Source organism: Heloderma suspectum, chromosome W (genome assembly GCF_057233095.1).
Source record: "Heloderma suspectum isolate Gila_16-S chromosome W, 16-S_ref, whole genome shotgun sequence".
NCBI lineage: Eukaryota > Metazoa > Chordata > Lepidosauria > Squamata > Helodermatidae > Heloderma > Heloderma suspectum.
Genome location: NC_139475.1, coordinates 48603881 through 48626986, shown reverse-complemented (window position 1 = coordinate 48626986; position 23106 = coordinate 48603881). Strand labels below are relative to the sequence as shown.

The 23106-nt window shown below is 49.7% G+C and overlaps 2 protein-coding genes across 3 annotated transcripts in view; both read left to right on the top strand.

Annotated features, from left to right (window-relative positions):
* LOC146333998 (basigin-like) overlaps positions 1 to 21463 on the top strand; it is a 54983-nt gene extending 33520 nt beyond the window's left edge. Inside the window, exons 1-8 of one of the 2 annotated variants that reach the window (XM_084825242.1) lie at positions 740 to 1543; positions 5905 to 6064; positions 8821 to 8909; positions 10327 to 10463; positions 11072 to 11348; positions 12194 to 12218; positions 14074 to 14143; positions 15477 to 21463. In XM_084825242.1, coding sequence (XP_084681368.1) covers positions 1396 to 1543; positions 5905 to 6064; positions 8821 to 8909; positions 10327 to 10463; positions 11072 to 11348; positions 12194 to 12218; positions 14074 to 14131 — 894 coding nt within the window. In that variant the 5' untranslated portion in view covers positions 740 to 1395 and the 3' untranslated portion in view covers positions 14132 to 14143; positions 15477 to 21463. Of the gene's footprint in view, positions 1 to 739; positions 1544 to 5904; positions 6065 to 8820; positions 8910 to 10326; positions 10464 to 11071; positions 11349 to 12193; positions 12219 to 14073; positions 14144 to 15476 lie in introns of those variants that run through there. The other variant, XM_084825243.1, reaches the window with a different exon arrangement.
* LOC146333999 (basigin-like) lies at positions 1780 to 2955 on the top strand. Its single transcript, XM_084825286.1, has 2 exons — positions 1780 to 1900; positions 2362 to 2955. Exons 1-2 carry the CDS (start codon positions 1780 to 1782, stop codon positions 2817 to 2819), a joined length of 579 nt encoding a protein of 192 aa, XP_084681412.1. The 3' UTR covers positions 2820 to 2955.
* Positions 21464 to 23106: the final 1643 nt, after the last annotated feature.

Genomic DNA, 23106 nt, shown 5'->3' with positions numbered 1-23106 from the left:
ACCAGCCTGCAGAGTTGCTGTTAGGCATCACTTACTTGTTCAGATTTCGCAGCAACATTTCAGACTGCTTTTAAGTGCATGGCTTCTTGTTTGTATCAATCTGCTAAGTTTTGCCACTGCCTTCTACGTGTTCTCTGTAGGCAGAGATGCCCTTTGCGCACCTCTGGGAAGCTTGCAGAGCTTTTCAGAGAGCAAGCAAGGCAGCTGTTCTAATAGCTGAATGTTGCTCAGCCTGCCTGGTATGTACAGGACACATTGCAACACACACTGTGTGCATAACTGAAGCAATTTAAAGTTCTCTGGGTGGGGCAGGGGGAGAAAAGCCATGACTCAGTTCAACTAGAAATGTGTAAGTTGCGTTGGAAAGACCCTTATCAAGAGGTGAATCAGGGCAGTGTCAGGGTGATGACTTGCCAGACATCACACTGAAAGAACCATTCCACTTCTGTGCGTGAGATCACATAAGCACTTCAGGTGAACTTTCAATCTGCAGATCTCTCTCTGAAGGCACTTGGGACATTTTGAAGCAGGCCCCTGTCCCTGCAAAGCAGCATGGATGGATAGGAACGATTTTTAAGTTGTCAGTGTAAATCAAACGCCCCCTTTTGAAATGCATGTTTTTCTGAATGTGCATTCGTGTTAACTGGTTGCTAAACAAGGTATATTGGCTGACAGCTAACCTAGATCCAGTAAGAACAGGGTGTACCTTGGCTTTAACGGAAGAGAGAAAAACAACAACCCTTGAGTGCCTAACCTGTAAGTGTTAGTACAGAATGCTATCTCTCTTCCACACACGCGCGCACACACACACACACACACACACACACACACGCACCCCCCCCCCAAGAAATCCACACCCCTTCTCATCTTTGTGAGTAGACCCCTTCCAGTGTTTGGGGTCTTAACACTAATTGCTTCAGGCAAGGCTTAGCAAAGTGGACTTCGTGCTCAGCCTTGGTAAAACATTTTCTAGTGTGTGTTTTTTTGCCTGACTGTACTGCCGACTTGCATAAGATTCTGCAAGGGTGTGCGTGCCCTGTTGCATTGCTGAGAGAATGAGGGCGTCGGGGGCTCACGAAGAGAGCAAGTCCACAATGTACCACAGAGAGCTGGTGAAATACGCTGGCAATAAGGAACCCCACACAATGCTCTTGAGTCACTATGGCCAAGCCGTGTGCCACTTCTCCAGTTTGGGTCAGCTGACCATATGGGCTGTGTGAGGGTAGGCAAAGGAACACTTGTTTCCCTTGTGTGGTACGCATGAGGACGTGTGCCGGTTGTGACAGGTCCCTTCTCTGTAATTGTCCGAAAAGCCTTGTCTCTGTACCTTGGCGTGCCTTAACAGAGGAACTGGCTGGATTTGCCATGACAGCAAACTCTCTTGGCAGTGGCTAAATGGTGCAGGGTCTGACAGTTGGTATAGACAATGTGTCACTGTCTTCATCATTAACGTGTCTCTGTATGACCTGCGTTACTGAGTTATTGCCCCCCCTTTTTTTCTCAGAAAGAAGTGGAGGCGCAAATAGACTGCACCGAGGCACAGGTGGGGACTCTCAGCCCCACAAGGGCTTAGATCTTTGACAGAATGTCACACACAAAACCCAGTTCTGCCCGCACATCCCTGTTGCTTACGGGCAGCTGCCTCCCAAACTGAAGGCACCCGGGAAGTGCTCACTCGTGTGCACCAGACTTCAAGCGGGAGTCGGGCCTTCCCCGTGAACCCATTTCTGAAGGCCATCTCTGACAAGAAAAGTGACACTCTTTTGTAGATTCTCAGCCATGCTTGTGATGGCTGCATGCAAAAATGGTGCAAATCTTGGCTGCCATCCACTGCTTTATGGCACTGCTGATAAGGGAGGCATTTGGAGCTGTGATGGGTTGTCTTTAAGCAAGACCCGAGGTGCGTGTTAAGGCTCTTGCTGCCTCTGAGGCTTGTCGGTCTGCTGAGAGATCCTGATTTGGGGAAGGACACGGTGACCCAACAGGGACCGGAGTGCTCTAGGTGGGGGACACTGGGACTTGAAGTCCACCAGGGTGGACTTCCTAGCCTGCACTAGAGAGTGCAAGATCTTCCTGGGAACATTGGCCGTGTCCTGTTTCTCCGTAGGCAGTCACTGTCTTTTGAGGGAAGGACAAGCGTGTGTGTGTGTGTGTGTGTGTGTGTGTGTGTGTGGTGGTGGTGTCTCCATGCTCTGTTTACTTCAGTCCTTTCCACATCTTGTAACAGAATCAGCAGTTCCAGGAGCGAGTGTACCTCTCGAGTCCCCCTTGCATTTTTTTTAAAAGCCACTAATCCCTTTCTGTCCCTGAATGTGCCCCTTTTGCACTAATGCTTTGCACTGACACCTCTCCAACTCCTAGCTGGCTTTGTCAAGTCGCTGCTGTCTCAAAAGAAACTGACCCGGGACAGGGTGGAGCTGTACTGTGAGGCCGTCGGCAGGCCTGTGCCCGAGATCCAGTGGTGGTTCAAAGGGGCCGAGCCCAATGAGACCGCCGTCCAGCTGTGGGATGGGGCCTGGCAGGACCGGATCCAGATCAACGCCACCTACAAGCACCACTCTACCAGCACCATCTCCGTTGCCAATCTCATGCTCAACGACTCTGGCATGTACGAGGGCCAGGCCAGCAACGACCCCGATCGCAACCACTTGTCGAAGAGCCCCAAAGTCAAGTGGGTCCATTCCCAGGCAAACATGATTGTCACTGAGCATGAGTGGCAGCCCCCAGGCGCTGGCATTGCCGGTGCCCCCACCCCTCCTTTGCTGGTGTCCCGTGACTTCCCGAGAACCCCCCCGCACCTTCCCGCCCTAAGTGTGTAGAAATCAGAGCAACTTCGCTTCCTCCCATGAACCCTTCTCGCTGCCGCTCCATCCAAAATACACCACTGGACGATGGTGGACCTTTTGGGACCTGATTTGCCTGCCTCTTTCTCCTTGCTGTGCTTCTTGATACATGTAGAATCGAAGGCCTTGGATCTGCTTCACGCAGCCCTTTCCTTTCAGCTCTCCCCTAGTTTTCCTTCCTGCACATCAACAGTCTTGGTCCTTGTATGCTTTTCCTGACTTGCTTAGGGGTGTGAGTGGGGGGACGGGGGGGATTAAAGCTGCCTTTTTGCTTTGGACAATTACAGGCATTTGTGAAATGGCCTTGCTGTCTCTGTGCACCGCTTGGTAATATGACTGTACTGGGCTGTGTATTGACCAGTTAGTTTGTGTGTCCCCCCCACCCAAATGCAGAGCTGAAGGTCCAGCTTTCCCAGCAGCAAGGGAAACGTCTCGCTTAATGGCAGAAGCATTAAACACACAAATCGGATTTGACGCGTCTCCGTTTGGATTTTGACACGAAAAGACTTCTCACTCTTGCTGCATCCTCTTGTCAGTGGTTTTCAAATAATGTTCAGAACTGCTCTCCCCCCCCCCCCCCGGCCCCACAGTTCCTTGGAAGGTTATGAAGCCTTCCTGAATGAGAAGATCAGGAATGGCAGCTCAAGGACCCCCCCCCCCCAGTGTACAGCCTCAGGGGAACAATGTGTGGGGAGGTACACACCCTGTTCGTGTGAGGTCTGGCCAGCCCCCCCCTTATGAACTAGATGCATGTTCTAAAGCAGCTGTCCCCGACTTTGTGCCCTCCAGATGTGTTGAGCTACAACTCTCAGCATCCTCCAGGCAGCCATGGCTACCCGGGGGATGCTGAGACTTGTAGCTCAACACATCCGGAGGATGTCAGGTTGTGGAAAGTTGTAGTAGAAGGTGTTCCTGCAAGCAGCTGGGCTTCGCTAGCAAACGTTCAGGGGGGCTTCTTGTGAGGAGCAGTTACCCAAACGAAGAGAGTTTGAGAGCCACTGCTCTTTGTCATGACTTTAAAAAAAAAACACAAACGTTTCAATCATTCGTTTCAGTAATTAAACGTTTCAGTAATTAGGAGCCAAGTCTTAAGCGCATCTTTCAGCTCTCCTGAGTACCTTGTCTCGGAGGGAGAAGTGTGGGGCGGGTTAGGGGAAAGGAACGTCCACCACCAGCGTTGCCTTGAAATTGGAAGCTCTTCTTGGATATGACAGTTGGCCAAGATCAACGTTTGGTGCTCCAGTTGAGGGTGTGGAGATCCCTCTCTTGGAGGGTTTCATGATATATGGCTGCTTGCAGCCCCATATAGGGGATGACCATATATTAACTCAGTCCGGTTAACTCCAGAAGAAACAGACGGCCACGTGGTGCCCACACATACTCTGTGCAAATGATCTGGTGTCGTTCAGACCTGCCAGTCCTCGTGAGCCAGGCAGCATGATGCGGATCCTGTCAGTGACCGGCTTGTGTCTGTAGTCACGCCTCCAAAGATGTGGAGGGCCCCCGGGTATGGGGGTTGGCCTCGATGGTCTTACAGGCCCCGTCCAACCCTACTATTCTGTGATTCTATGAGACGGGCACTTCTGTCGACACACAGGGCCTTGAGTCAGTAGTAGGCAAGGAACCTGGCTTTCCAACCTGTAATGGTGAGGGGGCATTGCCTTCTGTGGCCACTGAACCTGACAGCCCCACATAACACCTATTTACTTACTTACTTACTATACCGCCAAATAGCCGAAGCTTTCTGGGCAGTTCACAAAAATTAAAGCCAAAAAGCACACAGTAAAACAATATAAAACATAGCATTAAAACCACAATAGAACAATACAACCAGAATAAAACCTAGCAGCAATGCAGAGATTTAAAATGCAGATTTAAAACAGCGAAGCTAAAAGTCTAGAAAGCTAAAGTGCCTGGGAAAATAAAATAAAAAGGAGAGGATGCCTAGGAGAGGTAGACAGTAAGAAACCTTTCCAGCTTTCTCCTCTCCCCACTGCGAGAGGTTTGAACCTAAAGGATTTTAAAATGGCGGGACATGAGACAAGTTGCATGAGGTCTACATTTGGCCTAGAGGCTTTCACTTGCCTGCTGCTGACCTGGTCCGTTCTCCCCCACACCAGCACCCTCTAGATGTGCTGGCCTGCAACTCCCAGCATCCCCCGTGGCTGGCTGGGGAATGCTGGGAGTTGTAGGCCAATGCATCTGGAGGGCACCGACTTGGCAAAGGCTGCCCTAGTCATTTCTCTGTTAGAGCCATCTTAAGAATCTCAACCACATCGCTGCTGCCAGGACAAAGCTAAATGTCAAATGATTTGGCACTTTTAAAATGCCCTGTACATTAGCGCACATGGCTGGGATAGAATGGTGATGAGCGTCTCTTCTGAAGAGTCCAGGATGTTTGGATAGGGCCTGAAAGGGGCGGGGGGGGGGGGCAGAGCCGATCAAGCCTATTGCCTCCTTTGCCCCCAAACCCACAACGATTGTGCCCAGAATAAGTTCTGCAAGCCAGATTTGCATAAACCTACTCTTCTTCCTTTTTTCCGAGAGCAATATTTAATAATAGCTTACCGGGTCACTTTGGGCCCGTCACAGACTCTCAGCCCGGCCTACCTCACAGGGTTGTTGTTGTGAGGATAAAATGGAGAGGAGGAGGGTAATGTAAGCCACCTTGGGTTCCTTGCAAGAGGAAAAAAGGCAGGGTATAAATGCAATTAAATAAATAAAAATGTCTCTTCTGAAGAGTCCAGGAGAGCAATATTTACTGTTGGCCGGGGCTGGGATAGGCAGCGAGCATGGAAGGTGCGGTTGTGCTAGGCTTAGCCACTGCCATGGTCACCTCTGCCTTCTGATCTCTGGACGCTTTCCCTGGAGCCCATCCGGGAGTGTTAACCCCACCTCGTTTCACTGTGTGGCCAGCAATTGTGCCCTTTGACGCCTCGAGTGTTTGCTTTGAATGTTAGGAGCTAGGCAAGGCCTAGAAGCAAGTCGGAACCACCGTGTGTCACTTTCCCAGTGCTTCCAGGTGACCCTCACCTCTCTTCCTTCTCTTCTCCCAAACCAGGTCCCATAATTTCCTCCTCTGCAGACATCACTGGGGGCTCCAACGTGTCCCTTTTCTGTAACATAAGCGAGCCACCCTCGGTCATCAGAGGTCACTACTGGATGAAGGAGGAGACGAAGCTGGAGTCGAACTGGACTTCTTCGGAGTTCACCTGGTACACGTAGGTGTCTCCGGATTGGGGCATGCCTGGGTTTGTTTGGGGCTCTCTGCCTCTGGGTGGGCAGGTTCCCTCCAAATTCCAAACCGGGAAACACGTTTCATCAGCTTGCAGAAGCTTTGCGGGTGCTGGTGCCCCCAAAATGAGTCCCTGCACTGCTTAGTACTGTGGAATATGCTTCAAGCCAAGCCCAAATTTGTGGCAGCTAGGGCCTCCCCCCCATTTCTCCTTCAGCACAAAACCAGGTGCATTGCCTTGGCAGTAAGTCCCAGGCTGGGGAAGTCTGAACTACAGTGACAGGCAAGGAACCTGTGCTTGCATTCCGTGGGATTTATTCCCAAGGGAGTGTGCACACAATTGTAATGAGCCTTTGACGGCGTCTGTACAGGAGGCTGGAGACTCCTCCATGCTCCTCTCTCTAATCCAAACTTTTAGACCTGGGGGGGCTTGTTTTGGTGAGCTTGGAGTGCCTCGGCTGCCAAAACTGCCAGCCCCAGCCTTTCTCTCTCTAGCTTGGGTCTTGTTTGTCATTGTCCTGACCACCCTGAAGCTCAGTGCTGTTGTGGGGACAATCCCTCCCCCCTTCCAAGATACAGAAGAAGACTGGCCAGGGGGGTTGCGTTTGGGGTCCTTTGCTCGAGTGATGAAGCACCCACCATGCAGGGCCTGAAGCAGAAATCTGGATTGCTGCATGCATTGAGAAGGTCTTTCTGAAGGCTTCTGTTGACCCGTGTTTTGCAAAATACTGCAAAAGGCCCCAATATTGCAGGGGCCCGTAAAGCAGGGAGATGGAGCCCCTGTTATCGGAGTTCGAGAGGAGGGAAGCCCACATGGTCGCTGTCTCCCGTTTTCTCCCGATGCCTGCCGGTGTGCATAGCTCGAGGTCTAGCTGTGTGTTCTGGGTTACCTCGCAGGAATGAGGCGCTTGGCGAGGGGTTGACACAATGAAAGCGTCATCCATCAGCCTTGCTGAAACAAAGAGAAATTCCTCGGGGGGGGGCGGTCCTCTTCTGGCACAATATGTGGACTTTTGTAAGCCAGGCCAACCTGCAGAACAGTGCTTTGTGCTGCAAACGAGATGCAGAGCCTAGGATCAAGTGGCCGCCTTGTGTGAAGGAGTTCAGTCCATGTCTGTAAGACCTGTTGTGGGTCATGTTCCTTAACTGCCTCCTCTCTTGGCTTCACAAATGCTCTTCTCGGTAGCTTGAGAGCACTGCTTCCTGCAAACCCATTTCCCTTTCCTCCTGTGCCCAGAGTGTTGTCCTCTGCATGGCCTGATGGCTCACTGCCCCAGCCATTGCCTTCCCAGAAACCAAAACAGTGCCCTCACTGTGATGGTTGTCCTTTCCCTGTTGGCGGCAGCCCAGCCAGCTGGAGAGGCATCACGTCCTTTCCAGGCAGTTGAGCCGATGTGCCTCTCTCCCCATAGCGACAGGGAGCTGCACGAGGATTAACGTATTTATACCCCAGCCTCCCTCGCATGCCCTCGGTTCTCTGGCCAGTCTCTGTGTGTATGTGTTGAAAGCAGGTCCAAGCCTGGGAGATAGAAGGAAACAGGGGTTTGCCCTTCCCTGTGTAGTAAAAGAGCTGCACCCCTTCCTGGGGCACATAGCAACCTCCCCTCCCTGGGAAGAATTGACATCTCGTGTGTGTGTGTTTTGGGTGGTCTGGCTGATCCATAAAATCCCATCAGAACAAGCTTCCAAACTGAGACGCCAGTGTCAGAGTTACCTCTAGGCGCAAGGTGGATTATGTTCACCCACCCACCCCTCCCTTCCCTGTGTTTTTAAAGCTTCTGAAGGTATTGGTGAGAACCTCATTCAGTAAGAGGGGATTGAATTCTGAATGGGAATGGATTATCTGCAGTGCTCCTGCCTCGTCCCTAGTTCCATCTGTTTTCTCTCTCTTCCTCCTCTCTCCCCTCCCTGCAGGCTAATGATTTTTCTGTAAGCTCACTTGGGAGTAAATATGCCCAGCCCCTTTGTGTGTGTGTGGGGTGGGTGGGGGGAGGTGTTATTTCACTTGGGGATTTGGTACTTTAAACCATGGGTGGGGAAAGCAACCACTTTTCGTGTGAGGGGCAAATTGGCCCCAAGCTGGAATGTAGGGGGGTTCCATGCTGCCAAGGGGCACAGTATTCATTCTTTCATTCATTTGATTTCTATACCGCCCAATAACTGGAGCTCTCTGGGTGGTACACAAGAATTAAAACCAAAAATGAAGGATAAAACAATATAAAATATAAAAGCTTTAAAACCACAATAGAACAATACAACCGGAATAAAACCTAGCAGCAATGCAGAGATTTAAAATACAACTTTAAAACACCAAAGCTAAAAGACTAGAATGCTAAAATGCTTGGGGGAATACAAAGGTCTTCACCTGGCGCCGAAAGGAATACAACGTAGGCACCAGGCGAACCTCACTAGGGAGCTCATTCCACAGCCGGGGTGCCACAGCAGAAAAAGCCCTCCTCCTAGTAGCCCCCTGCCTCACTTCCTTTGACAGGGGCTCCCGGAAAAGGGCCGCTGACGATGTTCTTAAGGTCCGGGCAGGCACATATGGGAGGAGGCCATCCTTCAGGTAACCTGGCCCCAAGCCGTTAAGGGCTTTGAATGTTAACACCAGCACTTTGAATCGGGCCCAGAAATGGACTGGCAGCCAGTGCAGCTGGGAAAGTACAGATGCACATGAGGCCATCAATCCCAGCTGTTGAGTTGTGGCAGGCTGCAGGCCCTCCCTGCTTGTTTTCATTCCAGGATCCCAAAAGTGGATCACGAAACCTCGGGGGTGTACCACTGTGTCTTCGACACCACTCCGCTCTCAAAAGGGACCGTGCACGTGAAAGGTAACTATTGTAGAGACATGAGCACTCTCCTTGCTCCCCTTCTCTAATGGCAGCAGTTTCACTGCTTGGGTGGGATAGCTAATACCCCGAAGACAGGAACAAAATTCAAAGTGATCTTGATAGACTGGAGCGTTAGGCTGAAAACAACAGAATGGAATTTAGTAGGGATCAATGCCAAGTTCTGCACCTAGAAAAAGAAACCAAATGCGCATTTACAAGATGGGCAATACTTGGCTCGACGATGCTACAAGCGAGAGGGATCTCAGAATTGTGGTAGGTCACAAGCTGAATATGAACCCACAGTGTGATATGGCTGCAAAAAAGGCAAATGCTATTTTGGGCTGCATTAACAGAAGTATAGCTTCCAAAACACATGAAGTGCTAGTTCCCCTCTACTCAGCACTGGTTAGGCCTCATCTGGAGTACTGTGTCCAGTTCTGGGCACCACACTTTAAGAAGGATGCAGACAAGCTGGAGAGGGTTCAGAGGAGGGCAACAAAGATGATCAGGGGACTGGAAACAAAGCCCTATGAGGAGAGATGGAAAGAACTGGGCATGTTTAGTCTTGAGAAGAGAAGACTGAGGGGAGATATGATAGCACTCTTCAAGTACTCGAAAGGTTGTTACAGAGAGGAAGGCCAGGATCTCACCTCGATCCTCCCAGAGTGCAGGACACGGAATCATGGGCTCCAGTGACAGGAAGCCAGATTCCGGTTGAACATCAGGAAAAACTTCCTGACTGTTAGAGCGATACGACAGTGGAACCCATGACCTAGGGAGGTGGTGGGCTCCCCCACACTGGAGGCCTTCAAGACGAGGCTGGACAGCCCATCTGTCAGGGATGCTCTGACTTGGATTCCTGCATTGAGCAGGGGTTGGACTCAGTGGTCTTGTAGGCCCCCTCCAACCCTACTATTCTATGATTCTGTGAGGTTGAACTTGGGAGCAAAGGGCTGGTTTTGTTTGTACCTTGCCACATCAGCGGGGAGTGAACTGCTGCTTTTCTCAGCTTTGTGTTCATCTCGGGAAGAAAAATAGCACTTCTTCCTCCTTTGTTTTGCACCAAGTGTTTTCTTTTGCTCCTTTGTTTGGAGGTGTCCAAATACTGAGCTAGATGGACCAGTGCTCTGACTCAATATAAGGCATCTTCCCATGCTCTTCCAGCATTGCAAATGAGCCCACAAAAGTTAGCCTACAAAATTTTTACTAGCCCATCTGCCTGCACTTAACCATAGAAGTCATTTGTGACCTCAGCAGCCTGAAAAGGGGCAGGGGCAGTTTGCTGAAAATTTTGTTGCTGGTTGCCTACTGGCAAACCCTGCTCGTCACAGGTGAGTGAGTGCTTTCTTGCTCCACAGCCGTCCCTGGTTCCCTGTCGCTGCCCTTCACCTGCCGGCTTCTCTTGTCTCCTTTGCAGTCAAACCGCACGTGTTTGCCTACAAGAAGTCAGAGCACGCGAACGAGGGTGATACCGGGGTGCTGACTTGCAAGACCAATTCCTACCCTCCTGTCACCCAGTGGTTGTGGTTCAAGATGGTCGACGACGTGCCTCAGGTGAGTGTCTTCGCTGAAGCAAACATTTTGCCCCTTGGCCCCTGCGCAAAACGGGTGCAACCCTGCGAGGGCCCGGGGGAGGGGGGCCTGGGGGCACCCGCCTGGGAGAGAGGGCATGGGTGAGCTGCTTTTTCTTGCCAGGTGGCCCTTGACAACCTGAGCTCCCTCAAGCATACAAGAATCCTTTTCTCCTGCTTAAATCTGTACACGGCCAAATCTTTTTTGAGACCCTCACTGTCCTCTCCTAAGCAGACATGCAGCATCCGTTTTCCCCTTAGACCTCTTCCCCATAAACCTGAGGGCTAGAAACATCATTGCATTTGTTAAAAGCTGATACAGTGCTGGTATATGAGAAGAAGCTGTAGTTCATTGGTAGGTCTGGGAAGGACATGTCTGAAACCCTGGAGAACAGCTGCTGATACAGAGGTCTGACAAGACAGGGTGCCTCTGCTCAGTGTCAGATTTTGCGGTTTATAGTGCACACTAGATTTGGGGTTTGGAAGGAGCCGACATTTCTGGCCCTTTGATCCCACATGTGGCCCACCAGGGACCAGGCCCTTGTCCCTGTAGCTGCTACTGAGGCTCCCCCTTTCCTTCCTTCTCTCCAGCCCATTGTCAATGGCTCCGAGGACCGTTTCTTCATCAAATGGGAAGGCAACAGGACAGACCTTCGCATCACCTCCCTGGACCTGCAGAAGGACCCGGGTGACTACATGTGCAACGCCACCAATGAGCAGGGGGAAAGCAGCACCCTGGTGGGCTTACGGGTGCGCAGCCGCCTGGTGGCTCTCTGGCCCTTCCTGGGGATTGTGGCCGAAGTGCTGGTCCTCGTGACGATTATCTTCATCTATGAGAAGAGGAGAAAGCCCAATGAGGTCCCTGATGGTAAGGCAGAGATGACCACTTCCCGCCTCTTTGGCCAGCTCCATGGCACAGGGTTGTGCTCGTGGGTTTGTGGAGGATCCCGATGGGCCCTTTGTGGAAGGGGGTGTCCAGTGCACACATGTGAGGCAGCCTAGAATAGAATAGAAGAGGAGAGGAGAATAGAAATCATAGGGGTGGAAGGGGCCTGCAAGACCATCGAGTCCAACCCCCTGCTCAATGCAGGAAGCCTGATTCGCAGGCGGTCTCCCATCCAAGGACTAACCAGGGCTGACCCTGCTTAGCTTCTGAGATCAGAGGAGATTGGGTGCATCCAGCCCTTCTTGAGGGTGGTATGTCTTCAGATTAACGAACACGGAGGGAAAAGGGTCACTTTGCAAATGTTGTTCCTGGCCACACGGTTTTGGATGACATCCCAAGTGTTCGTTTTTTTCAAGAACTCTGTTGCCAAAACATAGGAAGGATGTACAGACCCAGAATGACTCCCTCCCAATGCTGCAGAGCGACGAAGCACAATGTCTTTGGCCCTTGGTTTCCGCATGCCATCATTCCCTGCCGCTTTCAGACTTTGGAATACGTAAAACAGCAGAGGTTGGAGCTTATTTCTGCTGCAAGCCTCCCCGCCTACCGCTTTCAAAGCAAGCTAAAACAATATTAAAAATGCCATGAAATACCAGAACGTGGTTCTTGCAGGGTCAGTGTGAATGACGGTTCCTAATCTAAACACCATGTAGATCGTGCAAGATGGCTTTTGGGGGGCCAAGGGAGGGGAGGCCGGGGAAGCGCTGTGTGCTGGTCGCTTTCTGATGCCGCTCTTTCTTCTCTCGGATGCCTTCGCCTGCCTGAAGATGATGATGGAGGATCAGCACCGCTGTGAGTACCGCAGGGCCTGACTGCTTTTGGGGCCTCTAGTGCGTGGGAAGGGGTGGAGCGGGAAGCCCTTGAACCCTCCCCTGGCGAGCCTGGGCTGGGTGCTGTTTAGAGAGGAGCCTACTAAGCGTGCGACCACACAGTTCTGGTCACCACACCTAAAAAAAAGGATATTGTAGAGCTGGAAAAAGTGCAATGAAGGGCACAATCCTATGCAGGTTTAGACAGAAAAAAAAGTCCTACAACTCCCAGCATGCCACAGCCAGCATGGTTGGGTGGGGCATGCTGGCAGTTGTAGGACTTCTTTTGTGTCTAAACATGCATTGGATTGCGCCCTAAAATGATCAGGGGGCTAGTGCATCTCCCTTATGAGGGAAGGTTACAAGAGCTGGGCTTGTTCAGCTTGGAAAAGAGGGTCAGGGGAGACATGATTGAAGTCTACAAAATTATGAAGTGGAGAACACGGATAGGGAGACATTTCTCTCCCTCTCTCAAAATACTAGAACCCAGTGGGGTCATCCCATGAAGCTGATGGGTGGGACATTCGGGACAGATCAAAGGAAGGGCTTCTTCACACAGCGCAGAGTGAAACTATGGAAGTCCCTACCACAGGATGTAGTGATGGCCACCAATTTGGAGGGCTTGAAGAGGGGGTTGGACAAATTCCTAGAGGAGAAGGTGATCAATGGCTGCTAGTCCTGATGGCTCTGTGCTACCTCCAGAACCAGAGGCAGTGAGCCTGTGTGCAGCAGTTGCTGGGGAACATGGGCAGGGGGGTGGTAATAATAATTATTTATTTATATCCCCCCTTTTTCCCAATACTGGGACTCAAGGCGGCTTTGCAACATTAGAACTTGTACAATTAAAACCTATAAATAGAAGTATACAAAAGTTAAAAATATAATTAACTCATCAATAATATTAAAATTGTATAAAATATCAAAATGTTAAGACAACAAGGAATATAGTATCCACCCATCCTATTCTCACAAGTCCAGACTAGCTGTCCCCAAAGGCCTGCCAGAACAAAAAAGTTTTTGCCCGCCTGCGAAAGCATACCAAGGAGGGTGCCCCTTTCACCTCCCTGGGGAGGGAGTTCCAGAGCCTTTGGGCGGCCACTGAGAAGGCCCTCTGCCACGTTCCCCCCAGACATGCCTGTGGTGGTGGCAGGACGGCGAGAAGGGCCTCCCCGGAAGATCTCAGGGCACGAGCAGGCTCATAGGGGAGAATACAGTCTTCCAGTTAACTTGGACCCGAGCTGAGAGCTGTTGCTGTTGCGTCCTGCTTGTGGGTTTCCCATGGGCAGCTGGTGGGCCACCATGTGACCAGAATGCTGGACTAGATGGACCCTGGGTCTGATCCAGCAGGGCTCTTGATGTCCTTTGGAGGAGGAGGAAAGAGTGGGAACAGCAGTGAACAGAGATTAGAAGAGAGAAGTACCTCTCCAGAGGGCATAGAGTGAGGCTGGTCATGTCAGTGTGTGCTTAGGATGTAAGCCAGGAGCAGGGATGCCAATCTAGGGCAGGTTCAGGGAGTGAGAAGCATCCCCCTGCTGCCAGAACCAACAGCGGCCTTGCACGTGAATCAGGCCCATCAGGGACTGCGGTCCCTGGCGGTGCTGCTGCGCAGCTCTTCTGGAGGCCCAGGTGGAAGAGCTTCCTCATGGACTGTGTGCTCTGCATTTAGCCCGAGAAGGGGCCCGTTGGGGTTTCCCTGCCTCAGACACTAGGATGCCTTTGGGCCTATCCCCGGCGGCTACTAAGGCCTGGCTTTCCATTGCAGGCTTCTGTAAGGTCTCTCACATGCACATGCATGTTCGTGCTCTGATGACACTTGTTCTTTTCCCTCGCCCCTCCAGGAAAAGCAATGCTGCAAATCATAAGGACAAGAACGTGCAACAGAGGAACGCAAATTGAGCAGACGCCAAGGTGGGCACGCTGTCTGGGTTTCCACAGGGGAGAGGGGTTAAAGCCAGCAGAGCCCCTTCTGAATTGTGCCTGTGTTTCACAGCTCCTTCCAGAGCCCTCCAAGCACCCTCTAGTTCTGGCTTAGAAAATGGCTTCTGCAGACCACTGAGCTAGGGATTTTCTCCTTTGCTGCAGTTGATAGTGTCTGATTTGGAACAGGGAGACCAGGCACTGCGTCTCCATTCAGGCATCACGCCCAACTCACCAGCTAACCCTGGCCCAGTCGCTGTCTCCCCACCCAACCTACCTCACAAGGATGTTGTGAGGATAGATACAGAGTATCCCCCACATATGGCACCCTGAGCATAGGAGAGGAAGGGAGCAAGATTAACGATTGATTGGAGAGGAGGAGAACCTGGTGAACACTTCCTACCCTGTTGGTACTTTTCTCGGGGCCGCCCGAATCTGTAGATGAGATCCCATCTCCCTATTTTCCTGATGGGAGAAACCAGGCTGGACAAGGCTGTCGTGTTGGCCTGTGTTTGTGTGTGGGCATAGGCCTAGCAGTATATGACAGAGCTAACCCAGGATTGTGGGATATCCTTTGAGACTAGGGGAGGCTAAAGTAGAATTCTGGTGGTGATGGTGGGGTTGCATGCGGCCCTTAACTCTGCCAAGCACACCATTCGCTGTAGCCCAGTACAGACATAACCACAGTTAGTGCTAATCATGGTTTCTTGCCTTAACCCTGGTTAACACACTGGAGAGTCAGTGTGGCGTAGTGACAAGAGTGTTGGACTGGGAGCGGGAGATCTGGGTTCTAGTCCCTACTCAGCCATGGAAGCTCACTGGGTGACTTTGGGAAAGTCACACACTCTCAGCCCAACCTACCTCACAGGGTGGTTGTTGTGAGGATGAAATGGAGAGAAGGAGGATAATGTAAGCCGCCTTGGGTTCCTTGCAAGAGGAAGAAAGGCGGGATATAGATGCAATAAATAAATAACACCCCAAATGTGCCAAGCCCTGGCCCCTTGAGGAGGGTATGTATTGGGGGTGGGAGACACCATTAGAACCTCCTTGTCCCCTTGGAAGTGGAGAATGTGGAGAGATGAGTGAAACTACCTTAACCGTGGTTTGCTCAGTGCCACCGTGGTTAATGCCACCATGATTTGCAAATCCACGTCCGAGTGTGATTTCCCATCCCAGCTTGAGGGCTCTCTTAGCCATGGCTTAGATGTTCATGTGCAATACTTAACCCCGCTTATGGAAAACAACCCTGTGTGAAGATAACCGCACATTGCTCCGGAGAACATTAACCATGTCTACTTGTGTCTTGTCTTTCGCTCTCTCCCAGGTGACGTGCCAGCTAAGCAGACAGCTTAGATGCCTCTTCTGTCTGTCTTGTATCGCAGCACCAAGAATATTCTAGTGCTTCCTTGCAAAGATGGGTTAATTTCACTTCTTAAGAGAAATGTAAACATTCATAGAGGGAGGCCATTTTTTTTTTACCTATCAGCTCTAACACGCACCCTTTCTTTGTCGTAGGCCTCGCTGTTGAGCCTTGGGCGGCGGAGGGGGGGGATTAGGAACAGATCTGCACCGCAGAAGAATGTAGAAGGGTGGGCTGAAATCCGTCTGTAGTCCCTCCTTGCCTCAAGTCAACGGCTCCCTTCTCTGGCAGCCAACCCTAGGGGAAGCTAATCAACTAGTCCACACTGAGCTATATAGTAGAGTGGGGTGTGTTCAGCCCTTCAAATGTCCCTCAGTTTCAGGAAGGACACCATTTCAGCAGTCAGCAACTAGCCAGACATGGGGGGAAGAGGCAAAGTTGTCTCTCCTCTTCCTTCTTTGCTCCAAAGCCCCACATCCAGCACTCTGCCTTTTCTGGGACTGGGGGGGCAGAATTCCAGGAAGCCTGGATGTGGGTGTGTTCAAGTTTCCCCTCTCTGCTGAAGCCCCCTCTCTCTGGCTCCTAGAGCCACTAGGGTGTCTTAAGCGAGCCAAGGTTGCCCCACAGAGCCACCAGTTTCAGTCTGGTTCCAGATCCTTGCCTTTCCAGTAAGTCGGTTCATGGGCAGCATTCTTCTCCCTTTGGCCCTTTGTGGCCTTCTCCCCTGTGACTCTGGAGAGACATCCCCCCCCAAAATTGTGCCATAATTGCTCAAAGCGTGCGGCATCACAGGCATGGCAACCTCTTCCTCTATGCCACAGCCACCTTCTTTGCCCCTGTTGCTGCCAAGCTTAATGCCAGAGCTGAAGCTGATGCCTGTCGCGTTTAATTTCTGACTCTTCGGAGATGTCCTCTTAATCTGTTGCTGTCAGCTTGAACTCTGGGTAAGAAGCTATTGCAACAGCTACAGAGCTACAGAGACAGTGGGCACAGAACACCCCCATGCTGGTTCATCCTCATTCAACACCTGTCCGGAGTCTGAAAAGGGAAAGATCCATATTTCCTGTTAGTCACCCTTGTTTTGATTACTGTTTAAATAGTTCACCTGTTTTAAACACTGGCTTTCTCCAAATAAAGCAGACTCACTTTTTTGTGTCTCCCCTTCCCTGACCCTCCTTGTTGAATTCTCGTTTTCTCCAGTTCAGAAACTTCTCCTTGCTCCAGAATGGGATTCTCTGCAAGAGAAGTGGTGTGGGGCGGAGGGAGGCTTGAGGAGAAGATGAGGAAAATACTGGAAGTTCACTTGAATTAGAGGGAGATAGTTTTAAACCCATGCCCCCTTTCCTGAGATCTGAAGGACTAGAACCTTGATGTTCCATTTGACGTGTGGGACAGCCAGTACAGGGCAGAAAATTACAGTAGCAGGAAAAACATCAACGAAGATTAGCAGAGGGCCCTAAGCAAAGGAGCAGCAGGGCGCTAAAGTCAGGGAGGAAGGGGCAGCAAGCTGGAGGAACAAGATTCACTATCTGATGCTTGGACAGAAAATGTACAGCGCAAGAAACAATGCATCAACGTTGAACAGGAGAATTCTGTGGGCGCATCTGTGGCGGCCGGGGCATATGAGCCTGCGAGCGGGCAGTCCTGAGGATTCCAGCTCTCGGTATATTACCTTTTTCTTCCCTAAAGAAAGCATCCTAATCTGCAGGCGGCTGTGTGGACGTATCGAGCAGGGAGTTCCCAGTGCCGGTTATCGTGATCGCCAGAACCCAAGCTGACGTTGAAATGCAAGAGGGCATTTCAGCCATTTAGAGTGGGGAAAAAAACTGCACAATAACTGGGAAATCCAACAGCTGGTGCTTGGAGGCAAGGAAGGGGGTGTGACTTTCTGGGGAACTTTATGCACCCCTGAATCTCAGATCTATCTCACCTTGGGGCCTATGTGCAAATTCTCCAGATTGCTTCGCACTGCTTTCTCCAACCCACAGCAGCTACCGGAGGCCTGGTTAGCTCTGTTGGCATCTGTCGCTGCCTTGGCAACATTCCGTTTGCTTGCCTTTTTCTAAATCAATTTTTTATTGTGAGTTAAAACAAAAACATAACGAAACCGAAAAACTGGAAATATAACAACATATTCCAGAGTCCTCAGTTTCAAATAATGCAACATTCTCAGGAGAAAAAGAAGGAAAACGGAATAGATTGCACGCAAACTCCAGTAAAAGCAGACCAGATATCCAGATATTAGTCCATTTGCAAGTGACGCCTCTATACCACTCTTTCAAATGTTGCTAGCGTTAAGTCTTCAATCCATTGCATTATAGGTGGTGAGCTTTTATCCTTCCACTATTGTATCAGTCTTTTAGCAGGCAAGAGGGCACCCAAAATCAATTTACGCTGACCATGTGTTACTCCCCAAAAGCAGGTACATAGTTTGCGAGAACACGTACATCAGTAAATTTTAAAGAGCTTTCCAATACAAAGTTTATTCATATGATAACTTCCTCCCCAAAGGAGGCAACTCTTGGGCATTCCTGAAACATAGGAGTAAAAAGTGTTAACAGCATTACATGCAGAGCATCCAGCAATTAGCAGAGTTTGACAAACCTTTGTTAAAGAGACGTTGTGGCGTCCAATAAACCCCAAACACAAGTTTTTGCCGAATAAGATGTAACCGGAAGTCTATAGAGGTATCGGATAATAGACACCCAAACTTGCCTGTTGTGAGCCCTTCGATGTGAAAAACTTTTAAAAAATAAAAATCTCCGTCGCTCATTTTCTTGGACAGCTTGTGGCCTGCCCGTTGAGTTGAGAGACTCAAGTTATAAAGCACTATTTGTACTTTTTAATGAAATTAAATCTCTTGGGTGACTGGGAAGGACGGAGCAAAATGGAAAAGGGGAAGCCAAGTCAGTTGGAATCATAGCATACTAGGGTTGGAAGGGGCCTGTGAGACCATCGAGTCCCACATCAAGGGGGGAGGAGGCTAGAAAGACTACAGTTGCTTCTTGAATTAAGGGTTACAAAGTCTTTAGTCAAGAGCGTACCAAGAGCAGCCTGGCCAGGTTAGTTGGGGATGATGGAAGTTGGAATCCAGCACATCAGGGGGTTGGGGAAAGCTGCCTTGAAGAATACAGTAATCAGTGAAGGACTCAACTTTGTGGATATCTCTTCTTCATGATGAACCAGTCTAGTTTAGGGGCTAAAGCATTCGATATAGATGGATCTCAACTCAGCCATGAAATTCACTGGCTGACCCCGGACAAGTTATCAGCCTGACTAACCTCACAAAGTTGCAAGGATAAAAGCCATGTCTGCTACTCATGGCGGAAGGTGGGTGTTCTTTTAACTTTTTTGTTAAGTTTCTAGATCCTATGGTTAAAGAATTACGCTTGAAATCAAAAGGGGAAGGGATGAATGAGTGGAAAGAGGTGCACGGGACAGGATTTTGCCCTCCTAGTGGAACTGGTACAACTTGTGTAGGATAGTTAAAATGGCAGAATTGTGCGAATCGATGGAAGCATTTGCAGGTTTAATAGGCAGCAGGCTTTGTGTTAGGTTGGTATACAATTTTGACTTTCCTGTAACGTGGGGTATAGACAATGCTGCATCGAATGCAGTCGTAGCAAGCTGTTCGCATACGAAATAAACCAAAGCCCCATGCGGAGGCAGTGCCCATTGCAGTTCTGCATGAGTGACTGCTTTTGTATTGGGCTCCTCCCAATCTGGGAGCATTGTTGGGGGGGTTGGGAAATCCATGCCTCAGCTTGCAACATGCTCAACAGCATCTGTTTTTGACAGCTGCCAGGGAGAACATATTGCTAAAGCCTCTTGTCTGGTGCTTGCTAAATTTACAGCGCACAAGCATCTCTCTCCACTTCTCCATTTTCTGCAGCTAAAAAGGCCCACCTGCTTTTGGCCTTCACTTGAATGCCTTTGCACCCCTGTGTACTTCCGCTGCCCTAATCAGGAACTTCTCAAGCTTCTAGTCATCCTGAGACAGATACCACCCACTAGGGATATACAGATTTCGTAAAAGCCGGTCCGTCCGCATTTGATGGATTGTCGGGTGCCTTTCATTCCATCGTCCGTGCATTGGCAGACTTGGATTTCCCCCCAATTTCCCAAATGTGTACAAATCTGCAGCTGTGAAAATGCGCATATCCCCCACGTGCATTTTCATCCGTTAGCTGATGGGGAAATGCCATTTCCAGTAGGTGCTTTTTTAATGTATTTTTCTATGACTAAATTTGCAAAAAATGCTGGAAAGTAAGAACAAAAATGGTCTGCAAGTCTGCAGAATTCATGGAAAACCAGTCTCCTGCAGAATCCAGGGTTGGATTCACAGAAATCCGAACTCATTTGATCTGAACTCATTTCCCCATGTGTTGCTTCTCCAGGGCCATTGTTTTCCCAATGTCGATGTTTTGGAAACCCATTCCACATTGCTTTGTGGAATCCACTTGGGGCAGGATCGCTGGGCCTGTGGAACTGGGACTCCAGATGTGATTGGACTCTGACTTCCATCACTGTGGTCAGGGAAGATGGGAGTTGTAGTTCAACAGCATCTTGAGGGCTGGAGTTTCCCCACCCATTTTAGAGCAGTGTTCCTCAACCAGGTGCCCTCTAGCTCTTGTGGACTTCAACTCCCATCAGACATCAGCCAGCATGGCCAACGGTCAAGCTGTAGTCGCAACACATCTAGCCTGAGGTTTATTGCATTCACCGTTATCACCGGCCTGCAAAGTGTAGTCTTTTTGAGCCCAAGTGGCCAGCTCGATTTTGTTTTTGCACCTGGGACACTGCAAGCCTGTGCATGTCTACGCAGATGAAAGCCCTGTTGAGTTGTACAGGGCTCTCTCCTTAATAAGTAGGTATAGGACTGCACCCTAATTGTGAAATTCCATAAGAAATGTATTTTAGGAAGCCGGCAAGACAGCATTTCCCAGTTTCACTGCTTCAGTTTATGATTGATGTGTGGCTCATCTGATTTTTTCCCCCCTTGCATGGCTGATACAGTAGAACTATTTTATGGGGAAAATGTGTGATCCAAACAGGGCACTAGAGGGCCCTCTTCTGCCAGGGAAGCATTTTAGACCATGTGGATGTATTTTAACCAAAGCTCAGCTGTGCTTGCATGAAAGCATGGAGGATTTCACCTTTTCCACAGACTGTTTTCTGCCTTGTTCATTAGGAAAACTCAAAACAGCCACCCCTTTCCTCCTTATAAGTAACACAGTCTCCCTCCCTGTTTGCTCGGTTTTATTTATATTTCTCCTCGGCTGGCCCAGTCAAACTTGAGCACGAAGCCTACGCTACTGCTGGGCTGGAAAATATTTGGAAGATGCCCGTTTGGTATTGAGATACCCCCCAAGAGGATTGAGCAGGACTACAGGTGCCCTCCCAGATGGGTGGGACTGCAAGTCCCACATTCTCAACCAGCATGGCCAATGTCCCCTGCCCAGTCCTTGGCATCTCCAGCTGAGAGGAGTGCAGATGATGGAAAAGATGGTCTGAGAGCAGCTGCCAATTAGCAAAGACTAATGGAAAAACCCTTTAATATTTACTGATGTACATGTTCTTTTCAATTATTTACTTGCTGTTTGCAGTCTTAACACATGGTCAGTGTAAATGGATTTTTTGTGCCATTTTGGCTGCTAAAAGACTGATATTACAGCACTGGAAGGATAAAAGCTCACCACCACCTATAATGCAATGGATTGAAGACCTAACAGCACTAGCAACATTTGAAAGAGTCACTTGCTAGTGGACTTATATTTGGATAGTTGGTCTGCTTTTACTGAAGTTTATGTATAAACCATTCCTTCATTTTTTTCTATTTTTAGAGTATTGTAATATTCGGAACTGAGGCCTTTAAAGCACATAGCCCTATTTGCACATTTCTTTTGGGTTTGTTTTTGTTTTGTTGAAACAATAAACAAAAATTAAAATCAGTTCCGTCTGTGTTTCATGGTTTGTAAGGTGGCTTTCATTCCATCGCCTGCTCATTGACAGAATTGCATTTTTTAAAACCAGAATTTCATTCTACTTGCGCCAATTTGCATTAGAGCAAGTGTGCATTGGCACAAATGTGCAGTTGCGCAAATGCACAGTTTATACAAATTAGTGCAAATCCCTCCCAAAAGTGAAAAAAGCAGTCCGCAAGTCAATGCAACTTGGAAAAAGCCAGTCTGCTGTGGAATCCACAGGTCATATTCATAGAAATACAAGCTCATTTGATGCTGGTGGATTTCTCCAGCATCCCTCATTTAGGGTTCTTGCATGGGCCCCTGTCTGCTATGCACCAGGTAGCCTCTGGAATCCTGAGGCAGTAATGTCACTGCAGTGATGTGTATCCTGCAGTGGCAAAGAATCAGAGTGGTTAGGACATTTGCTCATTGAAGGGACTATACAGTGTCTGGATTTGAGCACCCCATTTTAAGCAGGATGCTAACAAACGATCTTGTCCAAAGGAGGGTTAAGCAGGAGGGTGACGCAGATTTGGAAACGGAGAACAGTTAAAAGGGCTGGTTATGCTTACTCTGGAGAAGAGAACGTTACAGGGAGACACGATAGCAGCCTTCAAATATCTGATGGGTATACATGCAGAAGATGGAGCAGGTTTGTTTTCTGTTGCTCCCCAGGACAGGACATGAACTGACAGGTGGAAATGGCAGGGAAGCAGATTTTGGCTAAATGTTAGGTGAAACTTCCAAACAGTGAGAGCTGTTCAGCAAGGGGACAGATTCCCAGAGGAGGTGTGGATTCTCTGCTGGAGATATTTAAGCAGAATCTGGATGGCCAGCTAGCAACAATGCTGGAGAAGCACCCTGCTTTACAAAGCATGCATTGAGCAGAGCGGGTCAGACTGGATGACTTCCCAGGTACCTTCCAGCTCTACACTTCTACAAAGGCCATACAGTGCTAGAGGCACCCAATAATGGTGGCTTAAGGTGCAATCCTATGCATGTTTCAACAGAAAAGAGTCCTACAACTCCCAGCAACTTGGCTGGCTGGAGCATGCTGGGAGTTACAGGACTTCTTTCTGTCCTAGGATTGCGCCCTTAATCTTTTGAAATACGCTTCCAGCTATTCTGGGAGGAAAATGAGTCTAGCCTTAGTGAAAGGTTTGAACAGCATTGAGCAGGGGGTTGGACTTGATGGACACAAAATTGGGTGGGATAGCTAATACCCTGGAAGACAGAATTCTTCCAATGCCATTTTGGGCTGCATTAATAGAATTATAGCTTCAAATCCCGGGAAGTCCTAGTTCCCCTCTACTCAGCACTGGTTAGGCCTCATCTGGAGTACTGTGTCCAGTTCCGGGCACCGCACTTTTAAGAAGGATGCAGACAAGCTGGAGAGAGTTCAGAGGAGGGCAATGAGGATGATCAGGGGACTGGAAACAAAGCCCTACAAGGAGAGACTGGAAGAACTGGGCATGCTGAGCCTTGAGAAGACTGAGGGGAGACAGGACAGTGCTCTTCAAGGGCTTGAAAGGCTGTCCCGGAGAGGAAGGCCAGGATCTCCTCTCGATCATCCCAGGGTGCAGGACACGGAGTAATGGGCTCAAGTTACAGGAAGCCAGATTCCAGCT

Coding starts and splice junctions, on each gene's coding strand:
- LOC146333999 (XM_084825286.1), top strand. CDS start 1,780: ATGCTTGTGATGGCTGCATGCAAAAATGGTGCAAATCTTGGCTGCCAT. Junction 1,901..2,361: donor GTCTTTAAGCAAGACCCGAG/GTGCGTGTTAAG, acceptor TCCAACTCCTAG/CTGGCTTTGTCAAGTCGCTG.